We start from the raw sequence: 23,781 nt of genomic DNA, 5'->3' as shown, positions 1-23,781 counted from the left end.
TAGTTTAACAAGTTACTAAAATGACCATAAGTAAAACAGATTTCAAAAAATTTAAACAATTACTCAATGTTTAACTAAACTGTTAAAAAAATATAAGTTTCATTTTACAAGATTAAGCATTTATGTTTTTAATAACTTTTATTATCAACAGCTGAAACTGCATCAAAGGACTCCCAAGGTAGTACTTAAGATATTTAAGAATCATTATGTTTAGAATATAATAATATAAACAGTAATGAAAAAAGTCATTATGTGAAATGGCTACAGTCAAAAGCAGAAAGATTACTAATTCCAATCTTTAAATAAATGAATTTCTAATTTCATTCAAATTAAAGAAATTTTATCGGCATAAGCATAAATAAATAAAAAATAAATATAAAACAAAATTCTTATTAAAAATATCCAACTAAGCATCATTTTTTTTTTTGGCTCACAAACAGCAAAAAATAAATCAACTTATTCTCAGTCATCTCTATTAAAAGAGGAAAATGATGGTATTATAGGACCATTTATAAAGAACTTATCTTTCAAAAGATTGGGGTAATCTTTTTAAAGGGATGTTTCCCTTGCTTTTCTTTTTGTTGGATGTTTCCCCTGATTTTCTTATGACAATAGTAACAATTATTTTCTTTATTAATCCAGGTTTTGCTGAGTATCTACTATATATTAAGCACTGGCATAGGTTTTGGGCCTGTAGTAGCAAAGCAAACATCCCAATTCATGAAGCTGAAAATAATCAGATATCGCAAAAAAAAAAAACCTACAAATATTAACTACAAATATTACTATTACAAATAGTAATAGCATTAAAAAGGAAAAGAATAAGGAACCTTTAATGTGAACCTCAGTTTGAATTGCTATACCCTGAGTCTTCTCAAAAAGTGATAGTTAAGCTTTAAACAGGAATGGAAGGGAGATGGCATAGGGGAGTGTCCTGGCTAATGAACAGCATGTATAAAGATCTAGGAGGAGGCAAGGTGAGCAGCTTTCTGAAAAAAGGTCAAGAGCAACTGGACTGTAGAATGGAGAAAAATGGCACAATATGAGAACAGGAATAAACAGAAATAGAAAGTAATTACCTTGAAACAAATGGCAAGCCTTCAAGGGGACTTGAGCAAGTGAGTTACATGGAAGAGATTTCCACTCTACGCCTATCATTTTCAGCCAGCTGTGGTGGCACACACCTACACTAGTGACTCAGAAGAATCACAAGTTCAAGGTCAGTCTAGGCAACTTAGCAAGATACTTTCTCAAAAATGTGGGAGAGGAAAAAAAAAAAAAAGGCTGGGGATAGCTCAGTGGTAAAGCACCCCTAGGCTCAATCTCCCAATTAAAAATATATTTCATTCTATCATTCTGACAGCAGCATACTATATTACTATAACAATTCTAATCTAATTATATTAGAAAAAGGCGAAATGTATGCAGCCGATTCGATGAAGAAGCTATTACACGCATATGTGCAAACATTACTTTTAAGTGAGAGCTACTGTTACCTCAGAGTTGTGGCAGTAGGGATGGAAGAAAGGTAAATTCAAGATGAATTTGAAGAAATGGTCAGACTATGGAAGTTGATGTAAAGAGGTTATGAAGAATGACTCTCGGGTTTCTAAAGTGAAATCTGATTTTCAAAATAAAGACAACTAGCCCAGGGTGTCAGCACATGACTGTAATCCCAGCTACACCTAAGGCTGAGGCAAGCTGGGGCCAGACTGAACAACACAAGTCCCTCAAAATAAAATGGAAAGAGAGAGAGGGAGAGAGAGAAATGAAGACTAAAGCAGAATACGTGATAGGTTAGGTAATTAAGGGATAAATTTACTACCTGTTGAGAGTAAGAGGCTGAGGAGAATGTGGAGATGTTTAAAAGATAGATGACTATGTAAATCCAAAGGTAAGAAGAAAAGGCTAGACTAGTGGCATGCATTCAGGAGTCCACAGTATTAAGAGCCTCTTTAAAGCTTTGGGAACAGGGAAAAGATAGTATATGGGAAGAGGACTCAGACATTCAAAAAAACTATTAGTTTCTGAGAGAGAAGAAGCTGAAAGAGACTAAAGAGAAGTGGCCAGAAAGGTGGGGAAAAAACAAAGAAGGTTATTACAGAAAGTGAAAGAATTTTCAAGAAGGAACTAAAGCCAATTATGCCTAATGACTCTACTAAAAAAAAAAAAATCAAGTAAGAATTCTTGGTCAAAAAGAGAGGTAAAGAAGAAATGGTGGGGAGGAAGGCATTCAAGCACTTGTGAGACTGGGAAACTACTCAATCTAGACTCTCAAACTCAGTACAAATTAACCTTTTCAAATAGTGTAAAGATGCTTTTAATATTTCCCCTCATATAGCTGTTTTAATGAACCATAAAGCATATTATACCATGACATATACAAGCTTAACAGTAACACAGCAAAAACCAACCACCAGGGTTCTGATACTGCAGCATCAGAACAGGTTATGCTTTGTAGTTTCATATTTTTAAACTTTCTAAACAATAAACAACATCTACTTGTTTTGAGAGTCTGAAGCCAATGTTTAAAAACAATGAATTTACATTACTAGAAAATTTAAATGATTTTCCTAAAAGGACAATTTTCATACAAATTTCAAAATAACATGTCCAAATTAACTTGACATTTGACTGCCTGCTGCAGGCACTCCACTGTGATAACTTTACCCACCCACTTTTTTTTCTGAACAAGGGTTTATAGGAAAACATAATGTCCCATGACAACTCCATCATTTATATTAAAGCAATCAAGCCTGCTCTTTTTTTCAAGTTCAACCACTCTAATATTATTTATGGTCAACAGCCTTCTTGCTGGCTTTATTAGTAGTAGTAGAAATGGCACTAAATTCTGAATTGGAAAGATGGCTTTGAACCTTAGCTCAGCTTTATTGGTATATATTCAACCTCAGACAACTCACTTGGCCTCTCTAATACACTCAGTAAATTTCATTATTCACTAGTAAAATAAGAAAAAAAAACTTAATTTACAAGGCTGAGTGTTTCAGTGTAACATTTACTGAATCTAACATTGTTAATAATCTATGAATAAAATACTGAGTTATGCACTATCCTTATTAATGATGGATTTAGCTAAGCAATTCCACTGTTAAAATTCATGTGTATTACTCATTATAGATCACATATTAGTACAATAGCTTTATTAAGATTAGATCATTATTTACATTTAATAGCACAGCATTCTACCACTGAAACAGATGTGTAACAATAGTAAACATACATCTCCTTTTTTTGTTTTTCCCACCGTTTCCCCCAAAAAGCTCAATTAAAACAGAAAAGGAGTTTTTAAAGGGGTGGGGAACAAGAGCAACAAAAATTTAGAAGCTGGAAAACAGATGGTTGAGTGACAAATGACTTAGCAAACACTAGAAAATGAAATCTTCAGCAAACAGTGGAGAAAACCAAGAACAAACCCAATTTATACTGCAAAATCCCCCAAAGGCTCAGGAATTAGCAGTACCACATTCATAGGAAATAGGATGTGGGTAGGGGAAAGGGTCCTAAAATAAGGAAGATTGTAACCAACCCCACAGATAGCAACTTTTTCTCCCAACTCAAAACAAACAAACAAACAAAAAACCCAAAGTATATTGTCTAAAGAAAATAAAACACAAGATCTCAGGACCAAGAAAGCCTGGCAAAGGTAGGAGAATATACTGAAAACAAGGTTAAGTGAAGAAATGTATTTTGCGATGCTAAGACTCCCTAAGAATTTTTACTCCATTTCTCCTTAAACCCCTCCCTCCACTACCACCAAAAATGCTTGAAGACAGGCCTTCATTTCCAGGCAAGATCAGGAAAGTCTTCTTACAACCATCTAATCAATTAGGAGGAAATACATGCATGATATCAGGAATCCCTCAACCAAATGGCCCAGCCAGGTTACCATAGAGTGAAACCAACAATTGACAAGCCTCGCTAAGCCTAAGAATTTCCAACCAGTATTTTAATTCTTTACTCTTACACACGGTTACCAGCTATCCAAAGATAAAGATCAAAGTAAAAAAGAAAAACAAACTCTGGAGAAAACAGACCACACAGAAAACTAAAAACAAAACAAAAAGAGCACTAATATTTATATACTCAGAGAGCTAAGAAAAAGTTACTATCCTTATCAAACCAGAACAATACACAAAAATAAACAAATACCAACAACAACAAAAAAACTCTTGGAAATTAAATATATAATAAGAAAAATGAGAACTCAATAGAAATAGAGCAAGACAGAAAATGTGAAGACCAGTCAAGAGGGCCCACTGAATAAGTTTAAGAAAATGGAAGAAAGATAAATGGAAAGTAATCAACAATTCTCATCAAGAAAAAGTCCCAGAACTAAAAGATGTTTCCATACTGAAAAAACACGTATCAAATACTCAGCAGCACCACACAAATGAACATAGACCCATGAAAGACCCACATGGTAAAATTTCTGAGCAGAAACAAAGTCTTAAGAGTTTTCACAAATTTATTAAATGAGGATAGAGGGGAAAAAATGGAAAAAGGAAAACACACAGGTCACATACAATAGATGAGAAATAAAAATGGCTTTAGGTTTCTCAAAAGCAGTCTGGATGTTAGAAAGCAACAGTACAAAACTATAAGATAATTTTCCCACCTAGTATTCTTTACCTAACCAAAGAACTAAACAAGTGTCAGAGTATACAGAAGCCATTTTAAAACATCAAGTAAATCAAGAATGAAGACAACACTGGTCACTGGAGAACAGTAATCAAACACAGGAGAAAGTGAAGGGAATCCTACAATACTTGTATACCAAGCCTAGAAAGCAATCAGTCCAGAATGGAGGTTATGAGAAAGACTTCCTCAGGAAGATGAAATTGGTAACAATACCTGATGTTGACATTAAGACATCTAATAACATGTAGAATTAGTGATAAATATAGAGAAAAACTAAATGGGGGGAGGGGGGGAGGCAGTTGCCTCCAGCCACTTCACTGCAGTTTACAAGCAGCATGGAAAATTTCATCACCTCTCTAGTCCTCTTACACTTAAGCACTTGCACACACCAAGAATTACCAGATGTTTGAGGAAGCAAAGTAGAGCCAAAATCATACAAAAGTGGAGGAGTGGGGCAACTTGGAGAAAACAGATTATACTGATAAATATAAACTCAGGAGGGGAGAACTCCCTAACATTTCCACATTCTACATACGTGGGGATAGGGTAGGAAGAGGGAAGCAACCACAGGACATTTTCTGGATAAGAAAAGTAGTCATCTTTTACAAGAATATTGAATAATCAAGAGTGATACAATATTGGAAGGAAGCAGCATTTATAAGAAGAATTACCAATTGGGCATATCTTCATTTTCTATCCAAGAAGTAAGAAAGTCAAAAGCAAAGCAAGGAGTATTTAATTTAACAAACACTCATTTAGGTCATTGAAAGTCAGAAAAAATTCTAAGGGTTTTCCAAATTCATTTAATTCTTATAACAACTCTGAGACATACTACTTTACAAAATGAGAAAACTGAGGCACACAGAGTTTAAGAGACCCCAAGTTATATAAAACTAGTCAATGACAGGGGAAGGATCAAACTTAGAAGGTCTAATTCTGGAGTCTCCATGCTCCTAACCATCAAGCTATGTTGCTATCTACTAAACAAGCATATTAGAGAGTAGAAGGTAATATCACAGTAATCTAAAAGAGGTAAAAGTGCTTCTAGGAAAGGAAATTGGGGAAGTAAGCGAGCAGAAGCTCTTTCATTTATTTATTTTGGATAACCATGTAAACTATTTGTTTCAACTGCACATATATATCTTTTAAAAAAAACTTTAAACAAAGGGTTTTAACTGATGCTATGTAGGCAAAATACATGTTATAGGTAAGAAAAGATTCATTCCTTTTTAATAAATATTTGAAGACCTACTATAAATTGAGTACTATATTTAGAAAATATACATCAATTCACCTCAAGGAACAATGAAGAAGTTAGGGAGTCATTTTATTTATTTTAATCCATTCTGCATAAATTATTATGCACCTACATCTCTAACAGTGTGCTTAAGATGACAATATAAACTTTATATCACGATTGGAAAAGCAGAGAAAGGTCTGCTCATTAATTTGTTCAAGAAATATTTAGTACCTGCCCTTAAGGAACTACTCTTATGGGAAAGACTGGTAAACAATTATAATCGAATGTATACAGGGCTTAAATAGAGGAACATTAAAAAGTGCTAAGGAAACAACATCTCCTGGGGAAAGAATCCTTCAGAGAAAATATCTGAGTTGAACAGTAGTTTGACCAATTTCACATAAGAGGCTATATAACAAATCACAAAACACAAAATACTATATATCAGATCGAAATAACTACATTTTCCCATTCTTGTAAAGAGAATGGTTCACATTAAAAGCTAAGAGAGGTCAAGATCTTTGCAATGAGAGTGACTTTTTGAAGATCAGGCATTTGTACAAGCGTGTAATCCCAGTGACTTGGGGAGTCTGAGGCAGAAGGATCCCAAGTCTGAGGCCAGCCTCAACAACTTAGTGAGATCCTGTCTCAAAATAAAAAATAAAAAGGGACAGGGATATAGCTCAGTGGTAGAATGACCCTGCATTCAATCCCCAGTACAAAAAAAAAAAAAAAAAGAAAGATACATAATCTTAATGCCTTGATTGATTTTTCTAAAATCTTACAGTAGCCAACTAAAAACACTTTCCACATGTCTACTGAACATTTTAACATCTAAATGTTAGGGTATTATTACAAAAGATGATTAGAGAATAACCACTCTCATTTGTTCTACTACCAAAAATTTATAATTAGCATTATAATACTAAAATGATAATGTACCCTTTTTCCCATGACTGACTAAAGGTGACAAAGCTAAAACACGCAAGTGACACAAATCCTCTTCCCAGAGCAAATTTAAATAAAATAACACGTTTTTCCAAACTATAGCAATAAAAAAATTATCTGGAATGACATAATAAAAAAGGCATATGCATACACATACACACACACACACACACACACACACACACACACACACACACACTTTTATAAAATCCTGTCTGACCTTATAGGTTTTTAAAGGTGAAACACTGATTTTATAGAATTTGAAGGATATCTGTGAAACAAGTTTTCCAGTTTTGATGACTCAACTTAGATAAACTAACAAAAGTTCAAATACATAGTAAATTCAAAATGAGTACATTCTGAAAACAACTTGTTACTTTAGGCCAATATTTCATCACATTTCTTGTCTCTTTCTACTATTCCAAACTTTTTTACATAATATGTCCCTAATTAATCTATATCTCAGTTAACATCTAGCAAATAATTTTGTGCTCATATTTTAAACCAGGACTGTATCCCCAGAGGGGGGAAAAACTAGTTTAAAGCAGCATCCTTTGACTTGTTGTGGAACATCAGGTTTTGGAAATCCCTATCATTGCCCTATGAACAGTAGGGAAAGACAAGAAAGTCAAGGCAGGAGATCAAAAAGGGGAATTAACAAAATTATAGCAGGTTTGAAATCATAATGTGTGGTTGTCTTTCATTTCTATAAATTTAGCATGTATACAAAATACCTGTTTCTATAGGAGCTTCGCCTAGATCACATCCTTTTTATCTATCGAACATTAATAATTGGGGTAAATCTTTAAATTAAAATTATGATGAGAATCAGAATGATAAAGATAAAACTGAAGATTAAACAATAACTATAAGAGAACTATTAAGGAAATACCTATCTTTTAAAGTACAAAGATGCAGAATACATTTGGTTAATAACAAGATTTTAATTATATGACTATTAGAAGAAAAAATCTTGAAAGATAAGATTTTTAATTTGTTTCAATTAACCATGTCTTTACAACTTTTTTAAACAACTAAAAAAAGAAAACCTCAAACATTGGGCCTTTTTTTTCTTTTTCTTGACTGTCCCAAAGTGAACCCCACAAATAAATGTATAGAAATATAAATGCTTCAACTGGTTTGATGGAATTGCAATCTCAAAACCCTCCAACTAATACTAAAATAATTAAATATCTTGCATGCTTACTCAAAATTCCAGTGAAAATAAATAGTCTTTTCATAACTCTTATGATATTTGGATCAAGGTTAGTCACAGACTGACATATTTGTGAAAAGAACATTCCTTTAAAAAAAAAAAAAAAACAAGTAGGTCTTAAAGCACTGTAGAAATATGAAAGACTTCATGAATTTTCCAGCCAGTGAGCTTCAGATAAAATTTTATTACGTGTTACTAGCACATTATTTCTAATCTAATCAAAAAAATACTGGTTTAATAATGTATTTTAGGTTTTGTGCATTTTAATTTTTGGTAATGGAACAGGTGGATATTAGTAGAACATCTTATTTTCATGTCTGCATAAATTCAATCCTGCAAGACTTATTCTTTAAAATGGCTACCCCCTTGATCTACTTGCAAAAGGAAAAATGTACAGCATACTATCATAAAAGATAAATTGAGTTATTTTGAGAGTGTATGCCTTCCTCCTCCAAAAAAACACTTAAGATTCCCATTACTTTTCTGTTCTGATAAAGTGACCATTAAGTTTACAAAAGCTGGTCAATTACAGTATGTGGACAATCTATATAACCCAGATTAGGTCATCTTTCCTACAGTGTCTGACTAGGAAAAGCAGGTAACAGTATCTCTCACAGTCTAAGATCCACACTGTGGAACTGAAAAAGGGCTGCCTAGTAAGGGAGAACAAATGTGGTAACACCAAAGAGATGATCACAAGGATTTTAGTGACTCAAAAGAATAATTATGTGGGTTAACAGAATTTAGCCTTTTTTTTCATAATTAATCTTCTAAAAAGCATTTTATAAATAATAAAAACCACTTGGTGCCCCAAAATCTATTTTTAATGTGAATACATGCTCAACCTAACTATTCTGACGAATTTTATTTATATATTACTATTTCCTATCCACTCTGAAATCATTCCATAACACTCCTGCTCTATAAAACTTACCATGAGTATGCATTTTCACCCAAACTGAAAACAATATAACACCTTACATTAATTTTGTGCATACATATTTCTACCAAATAGATTAATTTCGAGTTTGTTGAACATCTGCAGAAATATGGCATCTTACCTCTCATCCTCGCCATCCACCAGGGGTGTCGTCAGCGGTAGCACCTTCAACGGGAAAAGAGAAGCAGAGGCTGCTAGGCTGTTGCTACTCCCATCTGAAACTGCTGACACTCCCCCACTGTCACCACTGATAGTCTGAGGTAAGCCAACTAAGGAGGGCTCCGCTGTGCGCCTGGCATCTTCGATTTGGCTTCCAATTGCCTGAGCTAATGATTGTGTAGAGAACTGAGTAGAACTTAGTGGTATCTGTGGTGCCAAAGGCAAATTTATATTAGTTGCTATCAAGGGAGGTTGACTAACACTTTGAACCAAATTACCATTTTGGGTAGCAGGGGCTTGTGCTATATTCTGTGATGGAACCAAGTTTGTTGGGGCAGAAGGCATTCCAGAAAGACCAGTTGAACTAACCTGATTTGTAACAGAAATACTACTAGCAGAGGACAAAGGACCAACTGCGGGCAACTGCTGTGAAACCACTCCTTGAGCTATTGGTTCTACTCCTTGTGGCTGAGGAGGCACAGTTAACAAGGTACTCTGGGGTGCAATAACCAATTGTTGAGGAAGGCTTGAAGCACTAGTTTGAACTCCCTGATGAATAATCCCAGTTTGAGCAGGTGGAACTACTTGTGAAGATGGAGGAGCACCTTGCTGAATAACTGAAGGTGTAACCTGGGTAGAGGGCTGCTGCACTGCAGTAGGTATGTTTGCCTGTTGACCAATATTTGCAATTTGAGTGCCAGTAGGTACAGCAGACACTGCTGTTTGAGCCTGGCTAACAGGCTGGCCAGATGCCCCTGCAGGTTGTGCTTGGACTGCTGTGGACTGGACTGGCAGTTGGATACCCTGGGGCTGAGCCACAGGAATCACTGCTGCTCCTGTTCCCACTCCTGCAGAACTGGACTGCCCAGAGGACATTGCTGTTTGAAGAACTGGCTGCTGCTGTACATATTCTGGAGTAGGATTTTGAGTCACTGATTGAACATGGCCTGGGGCCATTTGTGTAGAAACCATTGGTTGTTGTTGTCCATACTGTAACTGCTGGGGTGGTGCCCCTGGAAGGGGAGTTTGCACTGGAGGAGCCGCCTGAGAATATGGCAGTTGGGGTTGAGCCAAACTGGAAATGGAAGGCTGCTGACCTAAAGCTGAAGTTACACCAACCACATTTACAGATGATGGCTGGATACCAGTTGCAGCATTGATAGTGGCTTGCAGAGGTACTGGTTGAAGACCCTGCTTTTGTTGATAGCTCAGTTCTTGAGACTGTAACTGTACTTGTGACATCTGTGACTGAGAAATACTCTGTGGTATACTGACTGCTGAAATACTCTGTGGACCAGTGCTACTGAAATCCATCTGTTGGAGGGCCACACCTTGAAGAGCTGGTTGTGGTGGTGGTGGTGGTGGTGGTTGTTGTTGTTGTTGCTGCTGCTGCTGCACCACCACAGCAGGGGCTCCCATCTCTCCACTGCCCACACTCTCTGTATAGTGACTCAGTGTGCTGACACTACTGCTCACTGAACTCCCACTAGTGCTCTCCCTCTCAGAAGTCACTTCTGTCGGGTTTTGTTTTACAGTCTCCACCACTTTATTTACCACCACGCCTTCTGTAGCAGGTACAGCATTTTCTTTTTCATAGAATTCAGTGCAAGTCCATCTACCTTTTTTAAAAGGCTCAGAAGTGGAATCTAACTTCACAACTCTGAACCTTGATGTGTTAACTGTTGGTTGTTGCTGCTGCTGACTTGAAGCCAATCCCACAGTCATCCCTGCAGCTGCATTAGGAACACTGTTAACAACAGTGGAGGAAGAAACAGTACCATTGCCCATGCCACTCAAGATACTCACGTTAACACCACTGGAAACACCAGGCCCAACACTTACACTAGCAGCACTAGGAATATTGCTTGCACTTATATTAGCATTACCAAGCATGCTGCTTGTCACATTAGGATTGAAACTACTCACAGCAGCAATGTTAACATTACTCATTGTATTAGCGCCAGTAACAGAATTTATACCTATACCGCCTGTAGTACTTGGTGCACGGATATTAGTCATTACAGATGCAGGTGAGCCACTCGATGATACAGCAGAAGCTGGTGCAACTGGCATAACACCATCAGAGCTTCCAGTTGTAGAGAGTTTTCTGGACACTGGGCTTGAGGGTGGCCCTCCAGGAATGGATGCACTGGCCACAGCAGCATGGGATGGATGATGGTGCCCATGGTGAAGGTGGTGCCCATGATGAATATGATGGTGGTGATGAAGGTGGTGTGGATGAGCATTCCCATTGATCACAACATTCTGTTGTGGAAGGTGAGGCAAATGAGGCTGGGGAAGGTGGGGCTGGTTGGGAGAGACTGCCCCAGGTGTCTCAGCTTCCTGGAAGTTATTCAGAGTCTCTTCTGAGGAGCTGCGTTCTGGCTCCCCTAAGTCAGTAGCCCTGGAAAGTGACACATCAAGGATTTCGGAAGAAGAGAGATCTTCCGTGTGCGATTCATCCAGATCGTCATAGCTCTCAGTGTCCTCTGCTATACTATTGTTAGAGCTTATACTGGCAGAGATCTGAGCTGGAGTAACGCTAGTTATCTGGAAGCCACTTTTCTTTTTCATCTGAGTTCCGCCTGGAGCAAGAGGCTGTGCCTGCAGCTGAGCCTGAGCAAGGAGGTTCAGGCTTTGTGGAGGCGGAGGCTGTGGTCCCGACGTGGAAGATGCTGCAGGAGGCGGCGGCTGGAGCAGCGACGGAGGCGGAAAATCCTCAGAAGTGGTGGCAGCACTACCAACGCTGGTACCTGCTGCATTGAGAGCAGAGGCGCTGCCACTACCGCTGCCCCTTCGAGGGAACATTGCCGGGTGCGCCATCTTCCTAGCACTAATGTCTGCAGCGGCGGCCGCCGCGGCGGTGGACTCAGGCGGCTGGTGCATTGTGTTGGGTACCGGGGGGCGGAGGAGGCGAGTGCAATTTCCTTCTGCACCGTAATCTTTGTATTCAAAACGCCGGAGAAGAAAACGGGACCTGACGCTCCTCCGGGCGCGATTCTTCCTTCTCCTCCTCCTCCTCAGCCGAAAGCGCCGGCCGCTCCTGCCTCCGAGGGCGAGCTTCGGGAAGGGAGGATGAACGAGGGTGAACAGGGCGGCCGGGGACCCGAAGGGGGGCCCCCTTCAGTCCTCCGCCATTCACTCTCCCCTCTAGTCTCACACCCCCCTTTATATTCCGCTTCACGTGGGTGCGGGGCAGGAGGGAGGGGGAGCCTGGGAGGGGAGGGGAGGACGGGGGGAGAAAAGCGAGAAATGCCCACCTTCTTTGGCCAACTCCGAAACCACCTCAGCCCCCTCCTCCCGCCGCGGCGGCGGCCGCTGCAAAGCCCTCCCGGTCACACTGCACGAAGGCAGAGTGGAGCGAGTGTCGCCTTGCTCTCGCCACCCCCGGCGCCGCTGCCGCCGGCGAGCCCCGAGCTCAGTGTCGCTCAAACCTCCCTCTCCGGCCCGGCCGGCCCCGCTCAGCCCTCCCCCCGCGCCCCGCGGACCCTTTCAAACCCCCTGGGCTCGCGGCGGCTGCTCCGGGAGAAAACGCTGGCCGCGGCTGGGGCTGGAGCGGCGCGGCTGTGAGTGGGGCGGCGGCGGGACGCCCGGTACGGAGAGCCCAGCAACGAGGCGCTGGCGGGCGCGCAGAGACGCCGGGTCCTCGCGGAGCACGGCCGGGGCGCAGCGACGGCGGTGGCAGCGAGAGCCCAGGGACCGCTCCATCACTGGCAGCCATGGAGCCCGAGCATTTTCCTCCCTCAGGGCAGGCGCCTCGGCTCGGCACTCGTCCTCGGGGAGGAAGGGGCCGGCGCCCGAGCCTCCCCGGAGGGCGGCGGGACGTGCGCGGGAGCGGACGGTGCGAGCCTCTCTCGTCCTCTTCTCCGCGGCCGGCTCGTCACCCTGCTGCTCCCGCGGCCGAACGGGAGGGGGCCGCGGGCGGCGGCGGCGGCTCCTTTCTCGGCGGCGTTGGTGGCCAGACGGGCTGGTGCAGCGACTGCAGCCGACGCCGTTCAAAGGAACGAGAGGTGGGGTTGGTCGGTGTCGGCACACGGGGCGGGGGAGTGGGTGGGTGCCGAGGGAGGGTGTCCGGCGGGGTGGGGGCTGTGGTGGTTATTACTAGTGCTCTTCTCCAGCTCCACCGTATCCCCCAGCCTCTCGCGGCTTCGGGAGAGGAGGGACCAGCGCCCGAGCGCAGGAGGAGGAGGAGCGACCGCCAGCGAAGAGGCGGCGGCGGCGGCAGCGGCGGCGAAGGGGGGAGGGGACAGGCGGAGGAGACGAAGGGAAGATGGCGTCTGCGCATGCGCTCCGGCGCCTCAGACAGAAAGCCGGGTCCGGCAGGGAAGGAGGCGGCGGGTCTTCGGACCCTGCCGAGCGCTGGATCTTTTCACGGAAATTGCCGAAGGCTAGCGGAGGCGCCGACGCCGGGGACGGTGGGGGAGGGGAACTTCACCGAGGGAGCGGATCCGGGTCGCACCTTGTGATTCTGCCTGGTGGGGCAGGGTGCGGGGCCGCGGCCGCGCGCTCAGGTTAGGTGTGTCCGCTCTTTTCTTACACGCGGCCGGCGCGCGCGACCCGCGGGCCGAGGAGGGGGCGCGACGGGAGGGGCCCGCCGAGGCTGCCAGAGCGCGGGTCTCGAGTATGCGCGCCCTGGGTGGTGTCCCCCGCCTGCGGAATGGCTAATGAGGCTTTTCTCCGCAGCAACAGCATCACGAGTTTTAGTTCCCAGGAGCCCCGCCGCTGCCACGACATGAGTCAGGCTTTCTTCCTTTGCTGGTGTCGGAGCCCTGCTCCCGGTCGCCGCACCTGGGCTTGCCCCCGGCGGGCGCTGCCCTCGCCCCTTCAGAGAATACCCCAACGCCGGGAGCTCCCGGGCCCCACCAAAGGCGGTGGCTCCCAGCGATAGGTGTTGCCTTTTGTGCAATGCAGTTATGGCAGCCATGCGGTCCCCTCACCCTTCGACGGGCAGGGGCGAGGCAGCCAGCAGATGGTGCAGATGTTTGCAGCTAACTGCCTTAGCTCCTTCAGGGTAGGCTCTTCTCTATAAAGGGAGTGGTTGCAACCCATAAGTACCTGGAGGGAGGTACCTGGAGCCGGCTAGTTCAGTAAACCGACTGACCTCAACAGGTGGAGCTTATCTCAAGCAGTGATGGCTTTTTTGTTCAAGCTGTGGCCCTACAGCTTTGACCTAAAAGGCAAGGTGACCTGGTCATGGTGGCAACACAGGTGAAATAGTAAATGAAGAATGCCTTTTAGGGCTAGAAAAGTAAAAATGTCACCTGAAATTCTAAACATATGGTTCTGAGCATAGTTCTACAAAAGCAACTTCAGTTTTTTTAATTTATTCTAATTTGTTATATATGACAGCAGAATGCATTTCAGTTCATATTACACATATATAGCAAAATTTTTCATATCTCGGTTGTACGAAAGGTAGATTTCGTGTCTTCATACATGTACTTAGAGCAACTTTAGTTTTTATTGGGAGCAATTCACTGGAATTTGTTTCCCTGACACTACCTCTTTCTAAACAGTCCTTACTACTGAGAATATACTTCTTGTGCAGGGGTTAAAAACAAAGGAAGCCGAAAGACCTTAGGTGGAAAAAAAAGTAATCAAGATTGTTGTAAAACTAAATGCTTAACAGGTAGAGACTTCTGATTTTGGTAAATCTCCAACCCTGGTTCGGGAGATTTTTAACACAAAAACAAGTTGTAGGGTTTTGATAGAATTCTAGTTGTCCATTCAACATGTTACCTTTGGTTTTCTCTGAACTTTTCCCCTCATTCCATCCCTCAAAAAGTTAAAAATGTTTAAAAAGTTTAAAATGTCACCATTTACTTTTAAATAGAAATACCTCCTTAGATGTCCATTGTCTGTCCTGTATCAAACTCTAGTACATGTTGCTTTATCTGTCGTCTCCCCCAGGAAACGGAAAAGGCAGGCCTGTATTTTTTTTACTTTAAATTGCTAATGTTGAGCTCAGTGCTAAATACAAAGTGTGCTCACAAATATTTGGATTGGTATGGTAATAAAAATTAAGTACATTTGAGAAGATTTTAATTCTTGAGATAATTTCATTAACATGTAAATGAATGTATTTTTAAAATAATAATAGACATAGGGGCGGGGCTGGGGTTGTGGCTCAGCGGTAGAGCACTTGTCTGGCAAGCACCAGGTAAAAAAATAAATGAGTGAAATAAAGGTATTGTGTCCAATTATAAAATAAATATTTTTTTTAAAAAGGCATTGTGTATTTTATCAAAATAAATATTTTTAATTTTTCAACTTGTATTGAAAATGATATGCATGGATAATGACTGCCACCCTTGTTGAAATGCAAATCTGACATGCTTTTCAACAGTTTCTGAATGAAAAATAGAAACTATCTTAGCCAATTGAAAATGCAATGGATTAAAAAAATAAAAGAAAAAGAAAATGCATGGAATATAGAGTGAAAGAAAATGCTCTTGATCTTTCAAAATGTTGCCTAGTTTTAAATTACCCCAAACAGCAGTTTCCACCCTTTGGGCCACCTAAATACTCATCATGATCATTGCTGTTATGACTGAAAAAATATATAAAATATATGTTTGCCGCTGATGTATGTTGTTACTGAAAGTTGCAGGAATAAAAGGAGTTGTTGAGATACGCCTCTAAGAAGCATACTTTTTCCCATAACCAATACCAAAGGTATTTATTATTTGGGGATGTTTTGGTAAGGGAGTAGGCTTGGGGCCTATTATTCCTTTTAAAAGAAAAGTTTAAAAAAAAAACCTTCCAGGATAACATAAAACAAGAAATTAGGTCTTTTCAAGTATATTTAATTTTGTCTTCCCTAACAATTTCAAACTCCTGTTTAGGCTGCATCTGTTCCCACTAAATTACGAATAATTCTATGATTGGGGAAATCTGAATTTCAAAACTTTGTCTCTCCCTGTTCCCCTTCTTCTCTCACTTTAATTTCTATAGCCAACCCCCAATACAGGAACACGAATGCAGTTCTCCCTCGGTTTCCATGGGGCATTGGTTCCAAGACCCTCCTCAATTAGGAAGAATCCAAAGATGCTCAAGTCCCATAGAAAATGGTGCAGTACTGTGTATAACCTATGCAAGTCCTCCCATATGCTCTAAATCATCTCAGGATTACTTATAATACCTAATATACTGTAAATGAGATGTAAATAGTTGTTATATAGTGTCATTTGGTGAATAATGAGATCTGAAACAGTTGAATATAGATATAATTTCTTTCTGAATATTTTTAATTCTTGTTTGAATCCAGATATATGGAACCCATGGATGTAGAAGGGCTTAGTATGCATTTAAAAAGCAAAAAGCTTCTGAATAGCCATGTTTTATTAAGTTTTCAACTTTTAATTAAAAAGGTCCAGATTTTTTTTACATTAGTATTAAATGTGTACAACTATGTGTAGAAAGTCATTAAATCCTTTGAACACAGTACGCTTAGAGCTCTCCTTTACCTCCCTCACCTCCTACCCCCACAGGACTCATCCTTGAGCTACATCCCCAAGCTCTTTTTGTTTTATGAGGTAGGGATTCACTGAGTTGCCCAGCCTGGTGCAAACTTGCTGTCTTCCTGCTTTAACCTCCCTAGTAGCTAGGATGCCAGACGTGTGCCACTGTGCCTGGCTCTCCTTTGCTTTTTGAAAGACTCTTGTTTTCATTCTGAAGCTGTACCTCTGAATTACTTTCCTGTTAACGAAAAGATTTACCGTACTTCAGTGTTCACTTAAGTCTTGTTGCAATATTGTAAGCCAGCCTGTATTTTTGGCTATATTTAATATGTATTCTTCCATAAAATAGAAAAATTAATGAATATTAGAATGCAGTTTACTTATTTGTGAGAACTGCAAAATGGGTCAATATTTAAAACCAAATAATTCTCTGACAATAATGCCCTCAAAAGGCAGGAAGCAAATACCTTCACCCAGAATGGCTGTGAGTTGCAGCAAAAGTTGATATTAGAAAAAAGTGTGCAGAAAATGTCAACATTCCATTTCAGTAATTATTCTGCTTATTTGTAACTTTATTATCTAAAAAGAGTCAAATGTTTAAATGTAAGTTATAAACATAAAAGAAATCATTTTTTACATGAAGAAAACGGACACAAGTACTAGTATATTATAGCATGATATTAATTAATTTGTTCTCTAGAAAAATTTCAGATTTCCCAGACCAGAAGTGTGTGATTTGACCATTGAAAATATCATAAAATAATAATTCTGAGTACAGTTTTGCTTGTAACTGATTAATTTGTGCAGCATTTGTGAAAACTTCAATGTATTTCTGTATAGCTAGACAATTCTATATCCTCAAAAAAGCTAATGCTTATAAAATGGAAAAGCACAGAAATTTGAATAGCTCATTTAATTCTACCCTTTGAGGAAGGAAGAATTATTATTCTCATTTTAGAAGTAAGTAATCACAAAGAGGTTAAAGACTAAAGTGGATGACTAAATCCAGGTAAATCCTCTTCAGATTCTATGCATCTGTGTTGGGGAATTTTTCTGAAAAAGTGAATTGTAAGGACAAGTATTTTTCAAAAATGTATTGAAGTTAATAAATGTTCTTTTAATGGTTTTGAATGTCAGGGGGATGGTGCCATACACACACTACTTGCAAGCATCATTTCTACATAAAGAGGATCAGACTTTCCTGCCTGAACCAAGGTACATGTCATATATTCTGTAGTCTCTTCTGACTTATGAATGTGTTAATTTATAAATTTTTTTCACAATTTAAAAAATATAATTTCTAACTTCAACGGAATTGGGAAGTGACATTGAAAAATAATTTGTTGATTTTAGTTATTTAAAGATTATACTCAAATAGCCCGCCAAATTTCTCTGATGACAGTTAATGTTTATTTAATGCCTACTATAAACTACACATCACTTTTAATTCTTTGCTTTATCTCACTGACTCCACACAACTGTGTAAAGTAGGATCTATCATTGCCCCATGTTACTATCATTGCCCCACATTACAAGTGAGGAAAGTCAGGCACGAGAGGTTACGGTCTTGCAGCTTGGCTAGTGGTGAGGCCAAGAGGAAAATCCTGCAGTCTAGTTATTCCTTCACAGCTACCTCCAACATGTTAATTTGGGTTCCTGCCAACTCATCCTCCCAAGTTAACTTTCTACAAAAATTCCAAAGAATTTATGAGCACCATTTTCTTCGTGATGCAAACACATTCTCAAACAGAATATACATTTTAGAAACCCTGCCATGGCCACATAGGAATTGGGTGTAAATGAATAGAATAGTAATTTGATTAAGATCCTTCACTGATCAAAACAGATGCCAAATGCTTGAAAAAAAAGGCATTAATCACACATTAAGTTAGAAATATTATCTGTATAGGACAAGATAAATGCTTTCCTATTTGAGCAATTAGCAGTTATTGAACATGAGAGCCTGAAGAATAGAGAATAATAACCAGTCTTTCTAACATGTTCTAAGGATTCATTTACGTTTGTACATCTTTTTAAACACTTAAAGTTATAGAAATAAACACACTTATCATATTTAATTGTCCAGTGTGAATAAGAACTGAATCAAGCAGCACAAACAAACCAAAGCAAGCAGTTTTCCTTTGTATTTAAAGATTAGATTCACAAACACTAAGGTGTATCTCAAGTCTCAACACTCAAGGAAAAAGCAATGCCTATTGAGGTCATTCCTTAGAATGGAATTTTCCTTTGGCCATTCATTTTCTCCTCTGCTCTAACATATCTTTCAGGAGAAAAAAAAATTGAACAATTTTTAGTTCCTTATATTCAAATTGACATTTCAAATTACTTTCATTGTAGAAGAAAAACAAAATCCCTAGTTTTGTTTTTTTTTTTTTCTAGTACTGAGGATTGAACTTAGGGGCACTTGACCACTGAGCCACATTCTCCAGCCCTGTTTTGTATTTAGAGACAGGGTCTCCGTGAGTTGCTTTTAGCACCTCGCTAAATTGCTGAGGCTGGCTTTGAACTCATGATCCTCCTGCCTCAGCCGCCCAAGCTGCTGGGATTACAGGTTTGTGCCACCACACGCAGCATAAAATCCCTAGTCTTTAAGGCCAAAATTATTTCTGATTTTAGTGCCTTTAAAAAAAGAAAAAAAGTCTTAATGTATGCATGCTAACTTGGACTCAGAAGCACTCAATGAAACTGTTAATATTATGTTCACAAAAATATAAATGTAACAGTACCATTTATACATAGGAGGTATTTATAGACTTTTTCCATACAAATGACAAATGAGAATGATTCAAGAAGAAATGTTGGAATTTCAGAGAAAAAATTTATGTTGAGATTTAGGGGGGAAAGCCAAATAAAATGGATTGTTTATTGTATGCAATACACACACACACACACACACACACACACACACACACAGAGCATGTCAAACTTGAGAAAATTATATACATGACTGCCTCTGCCTCTTCACTGAGTTAAATATAAAGTTAATTGCAAATGCTAAGAGAGCTTTCCATCAAAAACTGGAAGAGAAAAACCAGGTGCTTTCTTGCTCCAGTTATTTATAGACAAGAATGAGACCACATGATAATGCCAAATCAGTGGCATAACTTTAATGTCTTGAAAGACTTTCTTGATTCAAATCATAACTGACATAAAAAGTCATTAAGTTGCAACTACTTCATTGTATATTTTGAGTAAAATGGAAATAATACTTGTTACCCCCAATGCTATTTCCAAATTATTTGATAAATAATAAAGCACCTTGAGAAAAGTGCCAAGTTTTCTTCATTCTGTCAAGCATAGTATAGAAACTTAAAAGACTTATAAAGAATTTCTTGAATCCTACATTGTGTAGTAACACTGTCAACATAATTTATCACATGCACCTTACTACTAGACTTTTCAGACGTTTCTAGAATACATCAAGTCTGGAGATTCTGACATTAGAAAACAAACTCATTATTAAAAATTTTGGTCAGAACATCTAATGGTATTAAGTTTCCTTCTCTGTTCTTTACTTCATCTCTGTAAAATTCTCCTTGCCCAACCTAACAGTATAACAGCTCGCTGACTACTCTTTGGTGGAACATCATCCCCAAGCATTTTTTTTTTTTTTTTAGTTTGTTTTGGTAAAAAGCAAAGTTCAGTGAAAATGGTAAGATAGGAGTCGAATTTGTATCTCCTTTTCTTTTTTTTTTTTTAGAGAGAGAGAGAGAGAATTTTTAATATTTTTTAGTTCTCCGCGGACACAACATCTTTGTTGGTATGTGGTGCTGAGGATCGAACCCGGGCCGCACGCATGCCAGGCGAGCGCGCTACCGCTTGAGCCACATCCCCAGCCCCTATATCTCCTTTTCTGATAGCTTTGCACTCATTTACAGACAGTGCATTAGGTTAAATACAGGTTGGACCTGGAATCCTTAGCTTTTAAGGATTCTGGAAATGCATTCCTTACAACCTAGTCTCAGGATATGGGGAATTCATGTGTGTTTTCTAGTCAGATGAGCTTCTAAACTATTTTCTAAGACTTACTTGGTGATCTTTGGTATGACTAGACACAAAGCTAACACAAAGCTTATAATGGATAGAGTAATGGATACAATGACCCATTTTAAAAGTTTACCAGTTAATATAGCTAAAACATTCATTAGATGTTTTGTGGGTCAAACTTCCATTTTGGAGTATTAGTATCAAATGAAGTTTCTGTTATTATTTTGCATTGCTCCCAGCATGAAACACTTTTTTCCCCCTCATTGGATTATCAGTATAATAAAAAACACTTTCTTTTATAAACTCAGGCTAAAATAAAGGCAATAGCTTACTGATTATGATGGATTTATTTCAAAACTAGGTACATAATATTTTCAACATTATATAAGTATCCTATAAATTCTTTTTGTTATTGATTCTGTAGCCCAAATATATTCCCAATGAATACATACTAGTTAACTGAAAGGACTTTTTTATGCCACCTCGTTCTTTGGAAAAACAGGGAGATTTTAGCCCTAGAGCCTCTCAGATCTGTGGAATCTTCAGAGTAGGCAACCACCATTTCTACCCAGCTCTGCATTAGTAAGTATCCAATGAGAATAGCCTTTGGCACTGTTTTCAGTGATTCTGTTTTAATAAACATTACTTTAGCATTCATCTTATTACTAGTTATACCAGATGAGTAAGACTTGGGCCCTAATGTACTTTCAAATCGTCTTGATCCACGAGTCAAGTCTTTCAAATTCCAGATTTTATAATGGATACCAATCCCCTCCCTCCTTCCTTTTCCTTCCCATTCACTGCTTCACCTACCCCTCCCTCCTTTCCCATTTCCCTCACTGTTCCTTGGAAAGTGAAATTATAAGCATCTTCACTTTGATGAGACCTCAAAATACTAACATTTTCTTCTTTGTGACAGTTGTGCAGCCTACTTACAATACCATTTGCTAGTTTGTTCATCCCAAGTGCCCAAGTGCATAATGAGTTATATTTCATGAATAGTACTGCTATAAAAACATAGGGGATAAAAACAAATAAAAGGACATCTATTCATTTAAAAAAAAAGAATATTCCACATTTCACAAATACATATTAACAGTAATGTCTGATCTCATCTGAGTCATATTGTAGATATTTTTCACTTTATTAGGTTGAAATGCATTTTTTCCCTGAAAGGTAAGTAGAATTAATTTTAAAAATGTAATAATTTGTGGTGAGGAATATAAGATGAAAAATGTGGGGTTTTCTTCTCCATGGAAAACTTAGGAATGGGAAAGATAAAACTGATCCAATTTTGGTGTCAATAACTGAATATCTACTAGTGTTCTTTAGGAGGCAAAATTATCTATAGATATCTACCTATGGCTATAGATACATCTATCTATCTATATGTATTATCAGTGAGAGCACAAAAGGAGGCAACCTTCCTAACCCCCCATTCCCAAAGGAATTATTGTAAAGCATTATTGTAAATAGAGGACAAGTGGAAAGCAGTAGAACAATTTGGTTCATATTTCACCAAAGACATTTTTCCTCCAGGTTGAAAGCATTGCAAATCTTCTGAATCTACCAATAACATATAAGAATCTTTGGAAATTCGATAACAGTAGTTTAATGTGAAATAAGGGCAGCTATATGGTCTAGGAACCATGATGCATACATCCGTTGGGGAAGAACATATGGTTAGTGCCTGATTTCTTAGTAAGACAAGTGATTTTGAATAGTGTATAAGTTTTCTTAGCCATATAAATTTGTTGAATTTTTTCTGTTTGTAGATGGCAGATGTTTAACAAAAGGAAGATTATGTTTATGGTATAACTAATTTATTTATTTTTTTTTTTAAATTTTTAGTATTTATTTTTTAGTTCTCGGCGGACACAACATCTTTGTTGGTATGTGGTGCTGAGGATTGAACCCGGGCCGCACGCATGCCAGGCGAGCGCGCTACCGCTTGAGCCACATCCCCAGCCCGGTATAACTAATTTAACAGTGTTACTAATAATACCAGAAAAACACAAAAATCTTAAAAGAAAATAGTGACAACACACTAAAGGGCTAGTTGAGGCTCCTTATCATGATAGCATACAACTGTGCAAAGAATAAAATTATATCCCTATTTCATGTATTTAGTTTCACCAATTTTATTCCATGGCAGGCCATTATCTGTATAGTAACAGAATAGTCCAAAAGATAAAATTGTTTTATATTTTAAAAATAACTATAATAAGTTATTAGTAAACCTAAACTTATGCTCCATTCTCAACAAGGAACATAGGTACCATCTTAAAAACCCAAATAGCGGGCTGGGGATGTGGCTCAAGCGGTAGCACGCTCGCCTGGCATGCGTGCGGCCCGGGTTCGATCCTCAGCACCACATACCAACAAAGATGTTGTGTCCGCCGAGAACTAAAAAATAAATATTAAAAATTCTCTCTCTCTCTCTCTCTCTCTCTCTCTCTCCCCTCTCTCTCTCTTTAAAAAAATAAAATAAAAAATAAATAAAAACCCAAATAGCACACCTGTGATCCCAACTACTGGAGAGGCTGAGGAAGGATAGCCTGGGCCATTTAATGAGACCCTGTCTCAAACTAAAATACAATAAAGGGTGGATGTAGCTCAGTGGTAAAACCCCCCTGGGTTCAATCCTCAGTATCAAAATAAATAAATAAAAATAAAAACTTAAACTTGCTTGTTCTGTTATATTGACTTGACTATGGAAGTCCCAGGGACCAGAGCCTGTGAACAAATGGAACTGCATTTTGATCAGCATTTCATTTCACCACCTTATTATCTGCATCTGAACTTTTCCCGTGGGTGGTTTGCTTTCTCAGACCACCTAAACCTCTCACTCAACACCAGTGGGGTCTCCTGTCCCCACCCCACAATGTGTACACAGGGGATGTGAAATCATTCAAAATTTAGTCCAGACCAAAAGAACAGAGTTTAAGAAGGCAAACCCACTGAGTGGGAAGAATCCATTAAATTTAATTCAAAGTCTATTATAGTTTATCCACTACTTTGGAAGAAATCCATCAATGCTTTCTTCTAACGGCAAAGTTAAGGAAGAATTGATTGCTGTTGTTTTAATGAGGCTGCTCTGCCCACAAACTTCTACTTAAGGACTCACCTAAAGGTAGCACTTTCTAAATAT

General features: G+C 39.2%; 1 protein-coding gene across 7 annotated transcripts in view; it reads right to left on the bottom strand.

Moving 5' to 3' along the window:
• Nucleotides 1-12,784, bottom strand: part of TSC22D1 (TSC22 domain family member 1) — a 115,786-nt gene extending 103,002 nt beyond the window's left edge. For 3 of the 7 annotated variants that reach the window (XR_014020420.1, XR_014020422.1, XM_081279537.1), the window contains exon 1: nucleotides 9,125-12,255. Coding sequence is in view for 4 of the 7 variants with exons in the window: in XM_081279537.1 (XP_081135663.1) it covers nucleotides 9,125-12,048 (2,924 nt within the window). In the remaining 3 variants the exon portion in view is untranslated. Of the gene's footprint in view, nucleotides 1-9,124; nucleotides 12,256-12,422; nucleotides 12,563-12,650 lie in introns of those variants that run through there. The other 4 variants (XR_014020421.1, XM_081279538.1, XM_081279536.1 and 1 more) reach the window with 3 other exon arrangements.
• Nucleotides 12,785-23,781: the final 10,997 nt, after the last annotated feature.

The sequence above is a fragment of the Spermophilus citellus genome (assembly GCF_964194105.1).
Source record: "Spermophilus citellus genome assembly, chromosome: 1".
Classification (NCBI taxonomy): domain Eukaryota; kingdom Metazoa; phylum Chordata; class Mammalia; order Rodentia; family Sciuridae; genus Spermophilus; species Spermophilus citellus.
Note: the sequence above shows the minus strand (reverse complement) of the source record. Positions and strands in the feature narration are given on the sequence as shown.